General features: G+C 45.3%; 1 protein-coding gene across 2 annotated transcripts; it reads left to right on the plus strand.

Moving 5' to 3' along the window:
- The first annotated feature begins 9118 nt into the window (after positions 1 to 9118).
- On the plus strand, positions 9119 to 17526 carry ZFAND2A (zinc finger AN1-type containing 2A). 2 transcript variants are annotated; one of them, XM_037506726.2, is made up of 7 exons: positions 9119 to 9225; positions 10954 to 11051; positions 11519 to 11613; positions 13411 to 13542; positions 14865 to 15016; positions 15805 to 15888; positions 16226 to 17526. In XM_037506726.2, the coding sequence occupies exons 2-7, from the start codon at positions 10997 to 10999 to the stop codon at positions 16242 to 16244; spliced, it is 537 nt and encodes a 178-aa protein (XP_037362623.1). In that variant the 5' UTR covers positions 9119 to 9225; positions 10954 to 10996; the 3' UTR covers positions 16245 to 17526. The 2 variants fall into 2 exon arrangements, with proteins under 2 accessions (XP_037362623.1, XP_037362624.1); XM_037506727.2 differs by lacking the exon at positions 9119 to 9225 and adding an exon at positions 9397 to 9477.
- The last annotated feature ends 3404 nt before the right edge of the window (positions 17527 to 20930 follow it).

The raw sequence follows: 20930 nt of genomic DNA on the forward strand, positions 1-20930 counted from the left end.
AAAAGGTAGCTGCCCTGGCTGCTCTGCTCCAAGATATGACCACTGGGTGCTTTGTCAACAGGCAGGCTTTCAAAACAAATAAAAATAAAAATCCTTGATCACTAGCCAACAGAGCAACTTCTTTTTGAACTTTTTATATTGAAGTCATTTCAGATGGGCAGAGTTGTAAAGGCAGTTCAGAGAATCCCTATGACTAACTTTCCTGAAAACTACGAAATGTGTCAGTCAACACTGCCGACTACTCTACGGATTATGTTTGAAATTCCCAGTTTTTCCACTCAGGGACATCCTCGTGAGGCTCCCCAGGGGCCTGGCACTGCACCCCTGCTTGTCTTCTACTGTCACCGATTCAAGGAGACATGCAGTCTACATCTGAGTCTGCAGGGGATGGAATATGTTTTCTAGAGACTTCCAACTTTGACCGCCCACTGGGCTGAAGCTTCCTCTTGGTGGGAAGAGCACGTTGGATCTATTTCACATCGGTGACCGAGCACCACATGTATAGGATGATACAAAGGCTAAAGGAAATCAATGCACAACCTTGGCTGCTCAGAGTCAATGGAGGAATAGTTCTGACGGGTTTAAAAGTGCTTCCCAGGACGAGTGTTTTCACCATGTCCTCCATGCCATCTCATTTTCCTCTTTTTCTAATTTGGCATTTGCATTTCAGGCTGTAGACAAAACTTTAAATGGACAGTTATCAACAACGAGTGCATCTTATTGTTGGGGACTCAATAGGCGCCGAACAAAGGATTCTCCGAGATTGCCTTTGCTGACAATATTTGGAAGGATATTGAAGCAGAAGCCCCTGCACTGGTTCATTATCAAGTGATGGAGTAAGCAAGAGTCACATGACCCAGATTCTGGGATAAAGGGAGTCCTGTCTACTAGATAACCTCTCATCTCAAAATTAAGAGATGGAAAAAGAAAACATTAGGTCATCTCTACTCCATTCAGCTGCTCCCCGTTCACTTGGGAACCTGAGTACATTTATTTTTATTCCACAGGGCATTGGCTTAGTTAAAAATGTGTTGTGAGGCAAATCATATGCTGCATCTCCTGTAGTTTATCTTATAATCACTTTCCGGAATTAAAATCTCTGTCTTGCTGACTTTGTGTCAATGAAATATTTATGTTATGCATCACACGAGGACACCGTGGAGTCTGAGGGAATACAGTGTTTGATTTCTATTGGCGTCGTCTACTCAGATTTAGAACCCCAAAGCCATGCAGCAAACCAAAGAAGACGTCAGTAAGAGGACACAGTGCTTCATGGGCCGTGGTAGCAGCACAGGGCTGGTAGGGGTTAGTATCCCACCTAACAGGCCTTTGTCCATTAGCAAACAAGTGCTCTCAGGAAGATTCCAGTAGGAAAATTGGCCTATCTAGAGTTTACACTCATCATTATAATCATTAGGAGGCCATAATAGGCAAACTTCTATGGCCACTCAGAATTTAAAGAGACACTTTCCTTCCTTGGAAGCCTGCACTGAAACACTTCTGGTTTTATTGTTCTTCCTGAGCGTCCCTGTGGTAAATCCCTGATGTCCCCTCAGCATCTCTCTCTGTTTCATCACCTGAAGGAGCCTAGCGATCACACGAAGCATAAGCACCCACCTCAAAGGGTTAAAGGCACAGTCTGCATCCTCAGGGACCTTACTACCTAACAGTAAGAATTATGTTACTAAGAGAACAGCTACTGCAACCGAGCATTAAATGAGCAGGTCCTATTTTGTCCTCTTCAGCCTGATGTCCATCCTCCACTACTACTCACATTGAACTTTTCCTGTTCAGCAACTACACATTTCAGTGGGCTTTCTAGCCCCCTTGTGGTTGGGTGTGGAACCTGCAGGCAGGAGGATTTACTTGCCAGTGTGAAGGGCCATTCAGAGGCAACCAGCAACGCTTCTAGAGTGATTGCATTACCTTCCCAGGTCTGAGTGGAGAGGACAACGTGGAGCAGGGCCTGTCTACCTATCATGGACATGAAGAGAGCAAGAAATAAACCTTAACTGTTTTCTGCCACTTTAACTTTGGGGCTATCTGTTACACAGCATAACCCAGCCTATCTTGCATGCTGCGTAATTATACGGAAATCAAAGATACTAAATAGCCTCCTAGTCAAACTTCTTTAAGGACTGTCTGTTCCCATTAGAATTCATCAGAGCACTTGACACTGCATCTTGATACCACAACGGCATTCTTTTTTTTTTTAAGATTTATTTATTTATTTGTTTGTTTATTTATTTATTTATTTATTATTTATACAAGCAGTGGGTACAGTCAGAAGCGCGGGAGGCTGAGAAGATTCACCAGAGCCAGAGTGGGGAACAGAACAGGCAGAGTGACGAAATACACTGCTGAGGGGAGCAGTGGCGCAACAGGAGAGGTCTGCGCACCGTGTGGGACCCTCACCGGTGGCTGGGGATCAAGGCGGCGCTGCAGAGGCTGCGGGCAGCTTCCCAGTCCAGTGCTCAACCGCTGAGCCACCAGGGGAGGCCCCAACGGCATTCTTTTTTAATCTCCTTTTTCTGCTTTGGCTTCCTCCCACTCATCTGCAGACTCAATTGTGACCATCTCCCCATTTCTGGGGAGACTTTGTCCAGTGTTTTGGCTTTAAATATTATTCCAACTCTACTGTGTTTTCTTTATGTATACAACTTCACTAAAACTCAACAGAAGCCCACACTTACCTCATTTCCAAAGAGCTCATCTTAGTAACCTCCTATTCTTTTCAGTTCTTCTGATCCACCAAGCTAGAAATTTGATAAATCCTTCTTCTTCTCTGCCCAATGAGCCAAGAAGTACTACTGAATATATCTCTATCTCCACTGTATTGGTGGAGATTAATACATTCTTATTAATTAATAAGAGATTCTATTAATACATTCTTAGCTTCTCTTTGAACACATCCCCAGATTTGACTCCCAGGCTTATATAGCAATTTCTTGAACAATATCCTGTCTTCTTTACCAATCGAATGAAGTTCTGATTTCCTTGTGTCACATTCTTCTGTCTTTGTCCAGTTAGTTTGTCTTCAAACTTTGTGCTTTATTTACTTTTTGGTCTTCTTCTTTCCTTTTCCCTGAATTGCCAACTGACAGTTTTATGATCCCATCATTTTTAATCCCTCTTTCACCTAATGGAAAACTCTCATTTTGGAAAACTTTCTCTCCCAAATTTGATGTGATTCTGGTAGAGTTCTCGAATACTGGCCAAAGAGAGTAGGTATATGATTATGGTGATCTTATATCCTAGTGTTCTGGAAAAGTCACATTATAACTGTTATCCTAGCAAAATTTACAGCACCCCATTTTCATTCTCAACTGTTTTCAGCTGGGATCATGTGCAGCCACATTACATGGGTTCCCCCAAAAGACCATCAGAGTCCCTCTGTGGGATTATGAAATAAATGCTGGGAAAGAGACACTCTGTTAGTCAACTATGGCCCTGGCTGCTAGCAGCTACTTTTCAGAGGCTGCTCTGCAGTAGAACAGAGAGGTCAGCATTCAGAGAAAAAGCTTTCCAGAACAGCACAGGAGCTCCTGGATCCAGGGATATCTGAAGTCTGAGGGCCAATAAATTTTGGGAAAATCTTTTGGGAAAATCTATTTTGAGGTAAGTTCTTGTCATTTGCAATCAAGAGTTCTGACTGACACATTGTGGGTTCCCATAAGCTGGCTACTAGCTGGCCACTTCCGGGCAACTGTAACCTATTTGCTATCTACAAATCACAGAAGAACATTCCTTGACTACATAGCCCATATCACGAGGCAGGCCCTGAGACACCTCGGCCGCTGATGACCTGATTACGTGACTATCTCCATGGTGGTCTCAGGATAACTGTGCCTGTGAGAACATCAAATACTTTGCTGACGCAAATGTCTTTTTTTTTCTTAAAGTTTTGTTTTTTTTTTTTAAAAAAACATTTTTATGTTTTTTAATGAAAATATTTATTTATTTATTTATACAAGCACTGGGTACAGTCAGATGCGCGGGAAGATGAGAGAATTCACCAGAGCCAGAGCGGGGAACAGAACAGGCAGATTGACGAAATGCACTGCTGAGGGGAGCAGAGGGCGGCAGGAGAGGTCTGCGTGCCATGTGGGACCCTCGCCCAGTGGCCGGGCATCGAACCAGCACCGCAGAGGCTGCGGGCAGCTTTGCAGCCCAGCGCTCAACCTCTGTGCCATTGGGGAGGCCCGCAAATGTCTCTTGATGTATGGTCAAGTTGTCCTCTTCCCTGTCTCTCATAAAACTTTGTCCCCCATTCCTATCCCACCCTCTGGACTCTATCCCTCATACCACTGTCACATGATCAGCTTTTACTAGCCTGTATGGTTTCAATAAATGTCGCAAGAACTTCTGTTCAAGTGTCAGAGTCTTGCCTGGCAAACCTGCTCCACGACTGCTGTGGTCCTCATCACATTCCCGCTGCAAAGTGGCAGCACAATTCTTGTCACAACAACACACAACTTTGGTTTCTGCAGTGCTGCCCTTCTTTAGTCCAAGACCCCCATCTCTAAAGGCCTGCTGGAGCCTTTCTTCACAGTGAAACCTTCATAGATGCTCCAGGGCAACTTTCTCAGACTTGACCTGTGAAATTTTGATAGCTTGAGTTCCAGCAGTGATTACAGTCTCTGCCCCACAATGTTCACACTTCATGTCCAGTTATTTCAGGATGTGGTCTCTTTTGTCTCCAAGAACAAGATGATAAACTCCTGGCAAGAGACGGGGACTCGGTTTAATCTTTTCTTATGGTTTCTCGAGACCTAACAGGATGCTGTCCACACAGCAAGCACCCAATAAATATTTGTTAAGGACATGAATTATAAATGTAAAGATAACATTGACTACGTGTCCAAGCAGAAGAGAGAGAGTGCCCTGAGACATGGGGGGTGGGAAGTCACCTGTTTAACCAGACTGGACAAGGAGGGTGGAGAGGGAAAACACATCTGATCACCTTTCTTTAGTTATAAAGCTTCTCCTGCTTATGTCCCAATTTCTTTCACTCTGGCTTTGTTTCTTCACCCATTTCAGTCTGACTCTGCCCACCTTGGGTACCATTCTAAAGGCAACAGTAATCTCCCTGCCACTAATTCCAGCAGAAACCTTCAGTCTTCATCTTGTTCTCTTAAAGGCAGTAGGCAATTAACCAGCTTTCCCTCTTGAAATCTCTCTATCCTTGACTGAGTGCTGCTCCTCTCTCCTTATTTCCCTCCTAAGTTCTTTGGTTGCTCATTCTCAGTTGAATAGGTCACTTCATCTTTTGCTGATCTTTAAGCGTTGGATTTCCCTGAAGCACAGGCCTGGGTTCTCTTCCCCTTCACATTATAGCCTTTCCCTAGGTGAGCTCATCAACAATTCAATTGCCATCTTTGCGCTGACATTTTCCAACTTTATGTCTCACAGCCACCACAGCAGCAGCTCTGGTCAGCTCTCCTAGTTTCTGCTCCTGCCTGTCTCCACATATTGCAGCAGAACAAATGTTTTATTTTATTTTTTTAAAGATTTATTTATTTATGCATACAAGAGCTGGGGCACAGGCCAGAGATGCAAGGGGGTGAGAGGATTCACCAGAGACAGAGTGGGGAACAGAACAGGCAGACAGACTGAAACATACTGCTGAGGGGAGCAGCAGGCGAGACAGGAGAGGTCTGCTGTGCAATGTGGGTTGCTCCCTGGCCGGACTGGGATTGAACTTGTGCTGCAGAGGCTGCAGATTGCTTCATAGTGCGGTGCTTAACCCCTTGCACTACCAGGGAGGCCCAGAACAAATGTTTTAAAGTACAATGTATGTAGCAGGCATAATGTCAATGTATTTCCTCTTCTCCATAATGGAGAAGCTTTCCACCATCAAGACTAAGCCATGAAATGATATTTGCAGCTGCAGGGAAAAGGAGAGCATGAGAAGGAGTGTCTAGACCAAATAAGTTGTCATTTAGTTTTGAGTTTTAAACTTAAACTTTTAGAGTTCATAGCAGCCCCCTGGACTGGCTCCTCTTGGGCATGTTTCTTAACTGTACCTCGTATATAGACTAGGGGTCCTAGCAGTGGTGAAGAGCACCATGACTTCTTGATAAAGAGTGAAGATACTGCTGGACACAGCCTCTCTCTTTCAAGTGGACTTCTCCAGGTTTGCTAACGAAGGTCTGCCTCCCTGCATGGCAGAGTGTCACAATTGTCATAAGGTCCTTCCATTGTTGATCACAAGGCAATGCTGAGGAAATCTTAGAAGTCCTTAATCTTGACACAGTAAGAAAAGTAGGTGCATGGTGGCCACCTAATTTATGCTATGTGGCACCACACTCTGATTGCAAATGTTCAGTTAATGACCAAAAGTTTCATTTTAAAATTCTGACCAAATAGTCTTTTGTTCCCACAACAACTTGGTGTGGTCTTGGTCAGGACCAAGGACAGCAGATGTGACCCATAGGTGGTGGACCTGTTCCAGCTGGGAGGAGAATGTACTTGCAACCACGGGTAGGATCCTGTAGCGTAAAGGAAAATTACACTTTGTTGACATAGTTGGAAAAATTCAAGTGGGGTCTGCAGATTGGATCTTTACATTGTTTCACTGAGGATTTCTTCACCTGCATGGCTAAAGAGGGGTGTGTCTGCTTTAGGGACATACACACTGAGTATGTGGGCGTGTTGGGGCATTCAACATGTCTGCAAATGGTTCAGAACATGACTAATGAAATGGACACATACATATATAAACACACACAGTCCCTGGACAAGCAGGAGCCCAGGAGTCCTTTATAGACTCCACATTTGTGAATTTACCTACTTGCTAAATTCATTTGTAACTCCAAAATCAATCTTGGGTACTTCCTCGGTTATTCTAAGATGTGTGTAGTGTGGAGAAATACTTCAGTTGCCTGAGGAACACACTTCCTGCAGTGGTCAAACGATATGATGCCTGCCTTTGAAACAGAGCAACCTCGCGCAGGGGAGGGGGATGGACCTGTTGGTGGGTCCTTGACCGAACACTTAACAACTGCAGGACGTGACTCAAAAACAGACTTGCAGGAGAAACAACAGTAACAGGGTTTACTAACAGGGAGTGAGAAAGGGGAGAGCAAAGTGAGACAGAGTGTTTATCCTTTCCAGACAGTGTCCACATTGTAGAGTCCAAGCCAAAAGCCACATGTGGAAGATGGCAGCTGCCCCTGAGCAGAGGTGGGGAGGGCAAGAAAGAACCCAGCTGCACGGAGGAGGTGGCAGCTGGTCCTCCAAAGAGAGCCTGGAGCCAGTTGCACAAATGAAGGAAGAAGGGACAGCCCAAGATCCGCAGTCATGCCAACACCAGATAAAGGCAAAGGGGGAAGAGAGGAGATCAGAATGCAGGGACAAAATGCCAAGCCAATGCCATTCATCGAGACAGATGCCAAAAAGAGAGAAGCAGGTCCAGACACATTGCAGTCCTGCCCCTGTGCCTTCTGACTCTAAACTCCCAAGGGGGCTTGACTCAGCCCCCTTCCCAGAAGTCATCCATCTACCCCCCTCGACACATCAGAGGGAGAGCGCCACCCTTCCTCTAGCGGGAAAAAGTGGAGCAGGGCAGACCTTCCTGCCCCTGCAGGAAGGCTGTGCAGGCTGCCTCCAGGGCCCATGGGTGCAAGGCTTACTCACACTGGGGGCTCCAACACCTTGTTTCATCTCTGAGATTTTAAACAAGGGCCCTTCTCTCACCTACTCAGAGTCATGGTTTGCAAGTTTGCATTTTTGTGCTTTCTGTGCTATTAAAAATGTCCCCCAAGCTGTTGCTCCAGTCAAATCTAGTTTCCTAAGCACAAGAAGTGATGTATCTTATGGAGAAAATACAAGTATCAGGTAAGCTGAGTTCAAGCATGGTTTGCTGGCCATGAGTTCAATAATGAATGAATAATACATATAAGAGGGGCTTCCCTGGTGGCGCAAGGGGTTAAGATGCAACCTATGAAGCTCACCAAAGCCACCACAGCACAAGTTCAATCCCTAGCCAGGGAGGTGACCCACATGGCACACAGACCTCTCCTGACTCACCCGCTGCTCCCCTCAGCAGTGTATTTCAGTCAATCTGCCTGTTCTGCTCCCCACTCTGTCTCTGGTGAATCCTCTCACCCCCCCCCCAAAAAAAAACCAACTCTGGCCTGTACCTCGGTTCATGTATGTATAAATAAATCTTTTAAAAAATTATAATACATATTAAGTAGATGCCGTAAACAGGACACATAAAGTAGGGTTAACAACTGATCACTCGATGAAAAGGTGGGAGTGGCTCTCGAGAAAGGACCTGTATTTGCCAGGGAATATTCCCAATTTGGTGTTGCCTGGGACTTTGTAAGCAGAGAAGGCACAGCACATACATGTACAGAGCAGGGGAGGGTGTGATAAGGTAAATACGGTGGTTATCAATAACTGGGGTACCTAAGAGACGGTGAATAGGAATTTCTGGTATGGTCTTGCAAACTTTCTTAAGTTTTCGAATCACTGCTGTAAAATTTGTTCTTTCTGGGCAGAAAGGGCTTTCAGGCTTCGGAAAGCACCAGAGGGGCGCAGGGGGCCCCTCAACCTCCCTCCTGCTCACTCACCATCTGACAATGCAGGGCGCGACCAGGACGGTCCCTACTTTGCTGAGCCCTTCTCCTGAGGGCCTCCACCTCGCTACCTGGCGCCCCACCCCCTGGCGTCCCACTACCTGGCGCCCCACCCCCTGGCGCCCCACCCCCTGGCGCCCCACCCCCTGGCGCCCCACCCCCTGGCGCCCCACCAGCGGCCAGGCGGCGACCCGGGCCTCTTTGGTCTGGACTCAAATATTCCCGGCCTCGCAGGGGGCCGAGTGCGCCTGCGCAGGGCCGCCTCACCGTGACCAAGCGACTCAGAGAAGCCGCAGGACGGTTCGAGAAGGCCGCGGAGGAGCTAGGAGTGGGCGGGCCGATGGGGCCGCGGCGGAGCGGGATTGGCCGGCTCGGCGATGACGTCGTCGGGCGTCCCGGGCACGCCCGGCGGCGGCGGCGCTCGGATCCCGCGGCTGCGAATAAATGGCCGGGAGCTGCTCGTGGCGCGATGCCGCGCGCTCCCGCCGACTCGGAGGGGCTTCGGCTGCCTCCGGGGTCTGGAGCCCCTCGGCCTTGCCGGCGTGCCCCCCGCGCTGACCACCGCCCGGGAGACCCAGCTTCCTGTCTCCCGCACCTTCTGCTCGCCCCCGCGCCTGCCCGGCTGTCCGTGGCGCGCCAGGTACAGCTTGACCCCGCGGAGCCTGCGGGGTCAGGGTCAGGGTCAGGGGCGGGGGCGGGCGCCTACGGCCGAGGCGGGGAAGTGGGGGGCCGGGTCGGACAGGTCTCAGAGCCCCCCCCCCCACGCCGGGCAGCAGCCCCGCGAGTCCGCCGCCTGCACGCGCGCGGAGAGCTCGAGTGTCCTCGCACAAGGACTGGGGATCCGGGGTGCTCTCGTCTCGCTGGGGTGTGCTTCGCCTCCCGTCAGTTCTGGGTAAGATTTCGGAACACCTGCTCGGGTCGTCGTGAGCTTGTTGGGCTCTCCTGAGGCAGCGGTGGGCGAGCCAGACGGGGCCTCTGTGCCTGCTGAACCCCATAGTAGAGGACGAGCCTGAGGTTGGAGACCAGGGGAGGCCTCGGTGCAGGGGAAGGAACTACGGGATCCTTTAAGGGGTGTGGATTGGTGATGGTGTTAGGAAAGGCCCCTAATTAAGACCCGAGGACAGGAGTAGTTGTTAGCTGGGGCCAGAGTGTGCCAGGCTTAGGGGACAGCGCAGGAGATGTTCCCAGGGCAGGGGATAGAGCTGATGGGAAGATTCGGATAGATGGTGGGGACTCGGATTCTGGGAGGAACTAGAGTTTTGAGGGGTTCAGTGGGTACCAGAACGAGGGGACTTTGTGAGGCGTGCTTTGAACTTAAATTTTCTCTCAAGTGCAGTAGTGATACTGTTATAGGGCAGCCCCGATATTGAACGGGTTGCCTGGCTGTGGGTCCTCACCCGCGCTTAAAAGGGACTTATGAATACTCCACTACAGACACACACAAAAGGTTAATAAAAGGTTTATTTACAAGGGAAAAGGAAATAAGGAAAATGTACAACTCAGGGAGAAAATAGGGAAATAAAGTCTTTAATGCGTCCTACCCTATCCACCAACCTGGAAACCCAAAGGCACTCTCAGAGCTGGCAGGACCCTGCGAGCTGGCGGAGAGCCAAAATGGGGGACCCCTCCAAAGCCCACATGTCTGGCTTTATACCAGCCTGGCTGCTTAACCCCACCCTCAGGTCCCAGCCACCTTCCCTTTGGTGGTGATGGGATTTGGAGTTCCCAGTGTCTTTGGCTTTGGCCTGGGGTGGGGGTGGAGTCCACAAAGCCTGTATGGAATTAGCTTTAGGACATCCTTTTCCCCCTAACAATACCACCTTGTCTATCTGTTTTCTACGGTGAGTTAACATGTTGTGCTTCTCCCTGACCAGCTCCAGCTTGATTGTCATTAAGGAATAAGTTATAAGTGAAGCACAGCGCATAAGGGAGTTACATTAAGAGAGCAGCAAGGGACAGAGTTGAATCTCTGTGGGGTAGTACAGTCAACTAATATGACTCAGCACCTAGTAACAGTTTTGTTTTCATCCACAAGAGTATTCAGCAGATGAATTTGTGAGTTCGACTTCACTGAGACTGATTTTGACTGGTAGTTGTGTAAATTGAATATGGGAACTTTTGTTAATAAAAACCTGAATTGGGGGTGTCCTTTAATGCTGTTGCTTCTGAATAAGCTGGGTTTTGTACAAAAACTTCCATTTCTTTGCTGAAAGTCAAGAGTATGATGCTTTAGTCCCAGGGCCCGATGTGACATGGACATTTAGTGCTCCCTGCAGAGCAAGTGTTTATTTTCATTAGCTGTAAATTATAAATCCTGATGTCTGAAATTAGGGCTCTTATTGCTTTCCTCCTATTTTAATTCTTGTAGGTGATTCTTCATTCTGCCATCTGCATTTTGGACTCTTCTCATAATGGAGTTTCCTGATTTAGGGAAGCATTGTTCAGAAAAAACTTGTAAGCAGCTAGGTAAGCACTTTTAAATGGATATTAATTTTAAAAAATGAGTATTTGTTGCCTGTAAGTTGGGGAGACCTGCCATTATATTACTTAGCTATCTTTATCTGGGTCTTGACTTCAGTTTTGAGAATCTGAATCAGAGTTGTGGGTTCAGTTCAATGCTGTTGATTAGCCTCTAACAAAGGCCAGGTACCACGCTAGCAGCCAGGGCAAGAGGATATACGTAATGTGCTGCTTAAATACTCCTTATGGCCACATGACATGGGTCTCTTTTGAAAAGATAACTTTAAAGATTTTTCAGTGTTGTTGATACTGTGAAGACCATGACCCCCAAAATGTTTTTCTAGTGTGTTGTTCCTCAGGGATGTATTTATCTTGAAAGACATAAAGTGCTTAGTGCAGGTGAATAATTGTATATATGATCTATAGTTCTTTTGTTCTAGTATTTAAAAACACTTTATTCTTTTTTTTTTTAGATTTTCTTCCATTAAAATGTGATTCATGTAAACAAGATTTCTGTAAAGATCATTTCACATATGCTGCACATAAATGTCCTTTTGCATTCAAGAAGGTAATTTAGTATATGTTATTTAAAAGATTCTAATCCTCACCCTCTCAAGCTGCACTGTCTGAAATAGTGGATACAAGCTACATGTCACTTATAACTTAATTAAAATTAAGTTAGACATCAAATCAGTTTTGAAGTCACATTATTTTGAGAGCTCAGGTACTCTCGTGCATGGCTGACTTATTGAACGGGACAGGCGAGAAACCTTTATTTTTTTTTATTTTTTATTTTTTAAATATTTATTTATTTATTTATTTATTTATTTATACAAGCACTGGGTACAGTCAGAAGTGCAGGAGGGTGAGAGAATTCACCAGAGCCAGAGGGGAGAGCAAAGCAGGCAGACTGATGAAATACACTGCTGAGGGGAGCAGCGGGCGGCAGGAGAGGTCTGCGCACCATGTGGGACCCTCACCCGGTGGCCGGGGATCGAACTGGCGCTGCAGAGACTGCAGGCAGCTTCGCAGCCCAGCGCTCAACTGCTGCGCCACTGGGGAGGCCCGAGAAACCTTTACTTGGTCTCAGAAAGTTCTGGACAGCAAGTTTCTTAGATCATTATACTGAGGGAAAATACATGGGTGGAGGAAATAGTTTAATCCTTGACATGGAATCTATTCTGGAAAGTATTCAAAACACAGTGTACCCAGTGCTTGTATAAATAAATAAATAAATCTTTAAAAAAAAAAAAACCCCTGCTTAGTTGGGTAATTTCCCAACCTTGTCATGATAGGTGATTCAGATAGCACATGATACAAACTGGAAAATGACTTTCAGAAACTGAAAGAAAGTCCAAAGCTTTTAAGATGTTTGTTGTGGTGGTTCCCAGCCTGCATTCTTATTGTTTCAGGATGATTCACACATCATGAGTCAACGCTGTGTATCAGCAATCTATTCCTTTGCCATGGGGCAGTTAGAAGCGTGAATGACTTAGCATTCCATGCTTTGACCAGCATTGGCCTGGGTCTGACTTTCCAGCTTTTTCTAGATCATTGTAAGGTGTGGGGAAGGGTGACTCATCCCTTATGTTTACCAAGTACTGATGATTAGGCCAAATTGTCCGGCTTATTTGTTGAGTTGGACTTCCTGTATCCCTAGATAGGGAGAAGCTGCCTAGAGGTCATTTAGCAATACTTTAGTTCTTAAATTTGGCAGATTTGCCCAAGTCCTGGGTCACTTTCCCACTTGACCAGAACATTCTGTGATTACCTGTCATCTCACTTAGCTCATGAATTTCTTCAACTCCTACCCTCGCTAAGAGGTTGTTTTTTTTTTTTTAACTGTTTTGAGCATTCAGCTGCTGGTTTCCCTGTTTCTTCCTTCCCAAGCCCCTGCAGTCTGTCTGGATGATGGTTCTGGGAGTTCAGCCTAACTGTGTGCTGCTCCCTTCCTGGCTAATGAGCGAGTTTCAGTGTGTGGGAAGCCACAGGAGGATCAGAAAGACTACTGGCAATGCAAGTGAGCTGGAGTGTTTTCATGGCCAGTGTTTTCTTCGGCCATCTCCACTATGGAGCTGTCGGACCTAGACGGTGCCTGCCAAATAGCCCCCCTGTCCTGAGATCACGGAGGTTGATTTTCTCCACTCCCTTCCTTCTTGCCTTTTACTGACTGTCCCTGGGTCATTTCTGCAGTTGGCTAGTAGTCCCTGGTGTGTACATTCCCCTAGTCTACTAATCCATGGTACATACCACCAACACTGCCTTCTTGTGAGTGGTCAGAATATCAGTGTTTCTACTTTTATTTTCTTCTGTGAGTTTTGAATGTCTGCATTCTGAAATATCATCTTACATTCATTATTTTTAGGATGTTCGGGTCCCAGTTTGCCCACTTTGTAATAACCCAGTCCCAATAAAAAAGGGAGAGGTGCCGGATGTGGTGGTTGGTGAGCACATGGATAGAGACTGTAAATACCATCCTGGGAAGAAGAAAGAGAAGGTAAGGACAGATTCTGGTCTATTTTCTTTTCATTCTTGGTCCTTGTAGGTTTAGCCTTGTTCAGGAAGTCTCTTATCTACCATAGTCTTAGTTTTTTGGAGGGTCAGAGCCTTTATGTGTGCATAATCCCCTCATCCCCCGTAATCCCCTCACTTCTCCTGAGATAACAGTTTTTCAGAGCTTCTCAGCCCTCTCCCAAGCCCTCCCTGCTGCCTCCTCCCTGAAGGCCCCGTTCTCCCCATGGACCCTTCTGTTCTGTGCTGGTTGTTTTTCTGAGACTGGCTGCTTTCTCAGATGCACTGCTCCCCCATCCTGTCCTGATACTCTTCAAAATAAGTCAGGTGGGCTTTTTTTAAGAGAATTTGTCTGTGGAAAATTGTTTTTTGTCAGTTTAAATCACAACTTCTAGCCATGGATCCTGGTTTGTGGTTACCAATGACTTTACATTAAATACAGGATAGTTAGCTGTATTACAACTAATAAACGTGAGACCCATTGACTCTTCTTTCTGTTCTCCACCTCAAAGTGGAGTTAGCCTACACAGAACCCTTGGGGTAAGCTTACTCCATCCCCCATTCTTGACGCTACTCTTCCATGCTGCTGGTGCCATACATCCCTGCATTTTGCCTCCAAGCCTTCTGGAAATACCTTTAAAACCTCGTCTCTATACAAGACATGTTCCACCTGGCATGCTTCCCTACCAATTTGACACAGTCTTCCTCATTCTCAAGCCAACCCAGATTTACCACTCAGGCACCTTCCCATCCTTTTCACTCCAGAGTACTGACCCCCACACCCCCACCATGTTCCCCTGGAGCATTGCTCTCCACTCTTCGTGCACGCCCAGGTCATTCTGCCCATCTGCCAGAGGGCTGCCTGACTTTATTACCTTCTCAGAAGCCTTCCCCCACCAATAAACACCAGTAACTAGTGGGTGTAGGGGCTATAGATAGATGTTCTAGTTCTCTTGCTTCTGGTGGGGACAGTGTCCTCTGTCCCTGGATCCAGCTGCTCTCTGGAGCTATGTATGAAGCTGCTTGCCTGGCCGCCTCCTCCTCCCCTTCCACATCTCTGGTCCCCACTCCCCAGGTTTGGGGTTTGGTTCTAAGAACAAATTCCCAACTTACTGTGCTACTTTTGTATTTCTCACTTGCCAAAATCTTGCTTTGTCTCCTTAATCAGTATTCATCTCTTTACTGACACAAAACTGTTTAAATGAAACTTTGTGTCTCTGGTTTAAATGTTAATGGTTTTCTTGGGGGTTTGATAAATAATAAGCTTGCTCAAGCAGTTGAATTATCATTTAACTTTTGTATTCTCAGATTTTTTCATACCGGTGTTCCAAAGAAGGATGCAAGAGGAAAGAGATGTTGCAGGTGGCATGTGACCAGTGTCATGGCAATTTCTGTATTCTGCACAGACATCCTTTGGATCACAGCTGCCAACATGGGCTTCCCCCCATCAGCGCAGCCGGGTGAGAAGAATCTTAGCTATAGTGCCTTCAGACTTGAAGCAATAGAGTAGCCTTTGAGCATTGTTCCAGTCTACAGTTGTTAAATTTCTGCTATAGGAGTTTGGATGAATATAAGTTAAATTAAAACTGGATTCTAAATTAACATTGGATTTTAGTTGTATTGTTTCCTGTGTCTGCCATAACAAAGTACCACATTTGGGTGGAACTTAAACAACAGAAATTCATTCTTTCCGAACTTTGGTGGCCAAAAGTCCAAGATCAAGGTATCAGCAAGGTTCGTTCCCCCTGAACGAAGCCTCTCCCAGCTTCTGCTGGCTTGCTCTCTGTTTTTGGTGTTCCTTGGTTTGTAGACACATCGCCCTGATTTCTGCCTCCATGTTCACAAGGCCCCTCTCTCTCTCCCTGTGTGCATTTCTGTCCAAATGTCCCATGTTTATAAGGACCCCCATCGTATTAAACTGTCCTGATTTGCTCCACCCTGACCCCATTTGAACTAATCATGCCTGCAGTGGTCCTGTTTCCAAATGAGGTTACGTTCTCTGGTTTAGGTTTAGGTCTCCAACCTATCTTTTGTAGGGACACAATTCAGCCCCTTACATTAATGTTATTAAACAGGGGTACCTTTATCAACTTGAATAAAAATGGAAGCATAAGTTACTTTTTAATTATATTTGATTGTTTTTCTTGTCTGTATCTGAGTATCTGAGTAATTGTACAGTAACTCTATTTATGTGACTTTCTTGGTAAGCAAAGGAGTGGGTAGAAGTTGATCTAACCTTTCTGTGTAGGTGTTCAGCTGCAAGAGCCTCTGAATCCAAGTCTTCGGGAACTTTACGCAAGCGGACTTGTAGTTGGCTAGCTCAGCGACTCAGGTATTAGTCCACACAGAGTGCATGGATATAGCTGCTTTCGTGTGTGGTATGGTAGTAATCCCTGTTGAAAAGTTGCTACAGTGCAGTTAATAACTGGCCATCTGAGATTACAAGCTCCATTGGCATATAATGTAATCATGGGGGGAGGGCGATTCAGGACTTGAACTGTAGCATTCTCAAACCCCAAATTACAAAGGCAGTTAATTCTAGCATAAAGTGTAGTCAAGCAGTAGTAGTGTGTAGCTGATGGCTGAAATACTTTATTTGGCGTAGATCTGAACTACCACTGTTAGTTCAAGACAAACCTAAAAAAATAAGCTATTTTATTCTCTTTCAGGTGGAAAGTGAAGAGATGACAGGACTGTAGCTGTTCAAACTGACACATTAGCTAAGTTACATTTATTATTTTCACTTTATAGGTAATGTGTGCTATAGTGCTTTCATACTTCCACAGTTGAAAATTTTTTAAAGTGTTTCCAATAAAATGTACAAACTCATCTTGGTAAAATGGACAATCAAAAGGATAGTAATATTTTAAAGTGAGCTAGGCTACTAAAATAACCTTGCCACCCACCCCCCAAATTAGAGACAGTAGCTTGAAGAGCAAAGAATTAGCACCAGAGGCCAAACCTAGACTTCCAGAAGCTTCTTTCACTTAACATACAATAGACAGCTCTATCTTTATCATGTGGCTTGTATAGTGATTGGCCATCTGAGCCCAGAAAAGGGGGTCGTTCTTCTGCCTGTGTTGTCAAGGTTCCTTGTCCAAAGGTGGCCTCATCCGACCTCTCTCATTCGCTGACAGCAGTCCTGTTACCACACTGACACCACGTAGTGGACTTGGGTGGATGAACTCAGTGCAAGTCAGGAAAGCTTTCATTGCCTGGGCCTTGGTGTTAAGAAATGAGCTGAAACAAGGTGTCACACAGGTTGAGTCCTGATCTTAACCCATTGGTAACCCAGCAGTGCATTCCAAACTCTGCTGAGACCATTTATTATACCTGGACTAACAAAAATCTGATTTTATAACCTCAAAATACAATGGTGGGGGAATGAAGCTTGTAGTTTCTACAAACAGTCTTATTGGTCTTATTTGGTGATACTTGGTTTGGACATAGGAATCTGAAACTTGAGCTGCATCAGAGTCCTGTGAGGCCGGGGGGCTTCTTAAACCAGAGTGCAGGGTCCATGCCAGAGTTTCTGATCCTGTGGGTCTGGGGTGGACCCTGAGAATTTAGCTTCAAGGTGAAGCTGATAACTCCTGCTCTGGCCACCACATCTGGACAAACCTTTCTGCCTCTCTGCTGTGCAGTACAGCAGCTAGGAGCCATATGTTATGGAGCGTGAAAAACATAGCCAGCAGTGTGATTCAGTTATTAGAAAACTTTTAAGTATGTTAGGAACTTAGATATGTGAATCTATTGTTTCAACTATAAATTTTATAGACTGCAAATATAGATTAGGTCTTTCTCATGCAAATATAATGTCTAAGTTGAGATGTATCTAAAATGGGGATCTAAAACACCCTGGGCTTTGAAGACGCCAAGAAAAGGTGAAATATGTTTGTCATTGTCTACATGTTGAGATGATAATACTTTGGATATAACATGAAATAAAAACATTAAACTTTCGGGTTTTATTTTTAATTGTACTACTAGAAATTTTAAAAATAGGTAACTTGCATTATATGTTCATTAGATAATGCTGTTCTTGATCATACAACTAAAGGATAGAAAACATCCACATTTTATCAGCAAGGAAAATAATCAATTTAGGAATCTACTCAGATTTGATTGGGATATTTAAGTGTAGTACCTAACAGTCACAGCACTTGGTGTTTTACCATCAGTGCTGTGTTAATAAGCAAATAGTTCAAAGGTATGAAAGGTTAATAGACAAGTAGCTCAAAGGGATGAAAGGTATGAATAGTTCAGTGTCCCCTTGTTCCTGCCTCACACTCCCCAGTATGAAGTCACTGCCCACGATGTCACCTGTATCCAGAAGCTTCTGCATTTACAACAACCTACGTTCCCACACATCAGGGTCCTGCTTGAATGTTCTACTCACTCTACCTGCTTTTTCCTGCGTCTTTGTCACCAACATCTTTCTACACCAGCAGGAGTAGGTCTCATTCATAAGCAGCTACCTGCTCTTCCAGTAAGTTGGACATGCCCTTTCCCTGCAGTCTGCTGGTAATGAACACAGTGATTTCTAGTGTTAGTGTTGCTGTGCTGAAGAGTGCATATATTTTAACTTTTGATGGAAGGTCAGAGCTGCCATGTAGAAAATCATATATCTTCCTGTCCCTGTATTTCCCCATACCCTCATCAACTGTTTTATTGGTTTGTTTTTTTTTCCCCTAATATGATGAAAGCATGGGATTGCCTTACTTTGAATTAGTGCACCTTTAATAAATGAAGTTAAGTATCTCTTACTGATAATTGCACCTTTGAACTTCAACTAAAGGAGTCAGCTGGGATGGATCATGTTGAGGTACTCATGACACAGTTTGAACCTGGCGATGTGCCAGGAGATAGGGACACCACCAGAGTTTTTGAATTTTTTTTAATAGTTCTGAGGGCTTTTTTCATAGGAAATGCCAATATATTATTAGTAGGAATTTTGGAGAGTTGTTTTTAGTGTCAAAAATTTGTATGCAATTTTGAGAGAAGATTGAGCAGCAAGTTTTGTATTCCCCATCTGTCCAGGTAGGAAGGGGGTCACTTCCTTAGCTGCTGGAGTGCTTCAGTGGAAATGTTTGGGAAGCACTGGCAGAAGCAGGAGCATCCATGTTGTGAAACAGAATTAAGTTAGGTCTCACATTTTGGGAGTCCCTTGGAGCTTGCTGTGTGACTGTGGGCTTTCTTTACCCACAAACAGCACCAGAGGGTGTGGCTGAGGCTAATATGCTCCAACAAAATGTGAGCTGATAAAACCTGTCTTTTCCCACCTTCCCTGGCTGCCTGCCTTCCTGGGGCAGAGAAGCCTCCAAACATAGTAAAGTCAGACAAGCCCAAAGCTTCATTGCAAGATGACACAGGCATGTGTGTGGTACCAGGTGCCCAGTCTGTCACCTTCCAACTCCAGTGATGACTAGAGGCAACCTGATGGGGTTGTTGAATTGGGGATCATGGGAGCCCAGGAGAAGTTGAACATTCTCTCGCTGACTGGGACAGACTTGTCAGGTGCTTGTCCTCAGTGTTGCCACCTGACCTTCAGCTAGCAGGAGATGCACGGTTGCCGGGCTGCTTTCTTCCCTTGCTTAAGTTGGGCCCTGTTGGTAGTGCCCAGAGCCAGACTGTGCTTCCATGTTGCATCTCTTCGGACGGACTGCTGACTCTCTGGTTGTGGGCTGCAGTATCAAGACATGTTCACAAGATGTCACCCAAAGGCCTTCTTCTGAATCACCGAGAGGGTGGACTGCTGAGTCATAGTTCTGAGAGAGAAGCTGGGTGCAGAATCCCTAGAGGGGTGGCTCAGTCAGTGTGTGTAGGTTACATGGGATTGCAGAGATTTATAATTACTTTTCTCTTCTCAAGAGCAAAATCCTAGCCTTTTTATTGAGAGAGAAAACGGTGGGTCAAACTGAACACAGGATTTAGGGCTTTAGGGAGGGTTGAGTCTGATAATATCTCCTGACTCCCACCCTGGCTCCAAACTTATTAACAAGGCATTCCACAGATCAGTTCCTGGGATGCAAAGTACATCAGTCATCAGCCCCCTGGGCACTTCCGATCCTACTTTGTCATTAATACCTATTGCCCTGGGGCAGTCAGTCGTCCTGCTCTGGTCTAACTGTACACACACTAGTTATTATAAATAATGCTGCAATAAACATTGTGGAGCATACAGTTTTTTGAGTTGATGGTTTCTGGTTCTCTGAGTAGATACTCAAAAGTGGGATTGATGAGTCATATGGTATTTCCATTTTTCAGTTTTTTAGGATAAGTCCAGACTTCTTTCCAAAATAACTGCACTAGTTTACATTCTACCAACAATGCATTAGTGTTCATCTTTATCCACATCCTCCCTGGCACCTGTTGAGGTGTGAGATGATACCTCATTATGGTTTTGACTTGCATCTCCTTTATTAAAAGAGAATGTGAGCATGTTTCCATATATCTGTGGACCTTCTGTATATCCTTTTTGATAAATTATCTTTTCAGATCTTCCCTCCATTGGAGTTAATTTTTTTAATATGGTGTCACATTAGGGTCCAAGTTCCTCTTTTCCATGTGGACCTCCAGTAATCCTAGCACCATTTCTGTCTCCCTTTGATATATTGCTAACTTTTTTGTTGTAGTTAGCATTTTCTCATCAAATGGCCTGAGAATTCCAGATTTCATCTTGTCTTTTTCTGCCCCTGCCCTAGAATCAGACATATCTCCTCTAAACTCTAAGTTATTCTAATGGGAATGATATTTAGAAACCAGGTCTCTCTGGGTGCTAGAAGCGTTCAGTGCTTCTGAATGTCACTGCTTCTAGGCCCTTTTAACATGCAGAGCTATATTTATTTTCTGTATCCTCTATGACTTGAGATGACTTGAGGACTTGAACATGGTAATGACCTTCAGGAAAGAAGAAGAAGATGCCAAAACTGGCCTGATAGAGTATATAGGAAGGGAAGGGATGCATGCCTCCTAATCTGGTGTGTAATTTTCTGCAACAGAGGCATGGCTGCCCTTCAAACCCCAGGGTCCTGTGCCAGAGGTACCACACAGTCTTCATCTACTACACACATCTCAAAATCTCCTGGATCTTACATATTATGAGGCTCAGTACTACAAACTGCATCTGCTTCAGAGTCCTTTGCTTTGGGCCCCACTCTTCCCCTGCAGACTTCCAAGTTACCCAATAAATGAGTGGTGGCCATGTTAAACAGGATCTGCTGCCTCTCAAATCCCAGGGGCCAGACAAGGGAAGTAGAACTGTTTCTTCCTGACATAAGAATTGTGTTTGTTTTATGTTTATTCATAACAAATTAACATAAAAATTAGCATCTTAAAACATTTACTACCTCACAATCTCTGCTGGTTGGGAAT

The sequence above is a fragment of the Talpa occidentalis genome, unplaced genomic scaffold (genome assembly GCF_014898055.3).
Source record: "Talpa occidentalis isolate TD23 unplaced genomic scaffold, MPIMG_talOcc4v2.1 talOcc4.12, whole genome shotgun sequence".
Classification (NCBI taxonomy): domain Eukaryota; kingdom Metazoa; phylum Chordata; class Mammalia; order Eulipotyphla; family Talpidae; genus Talpa; species Talpa occidentalis.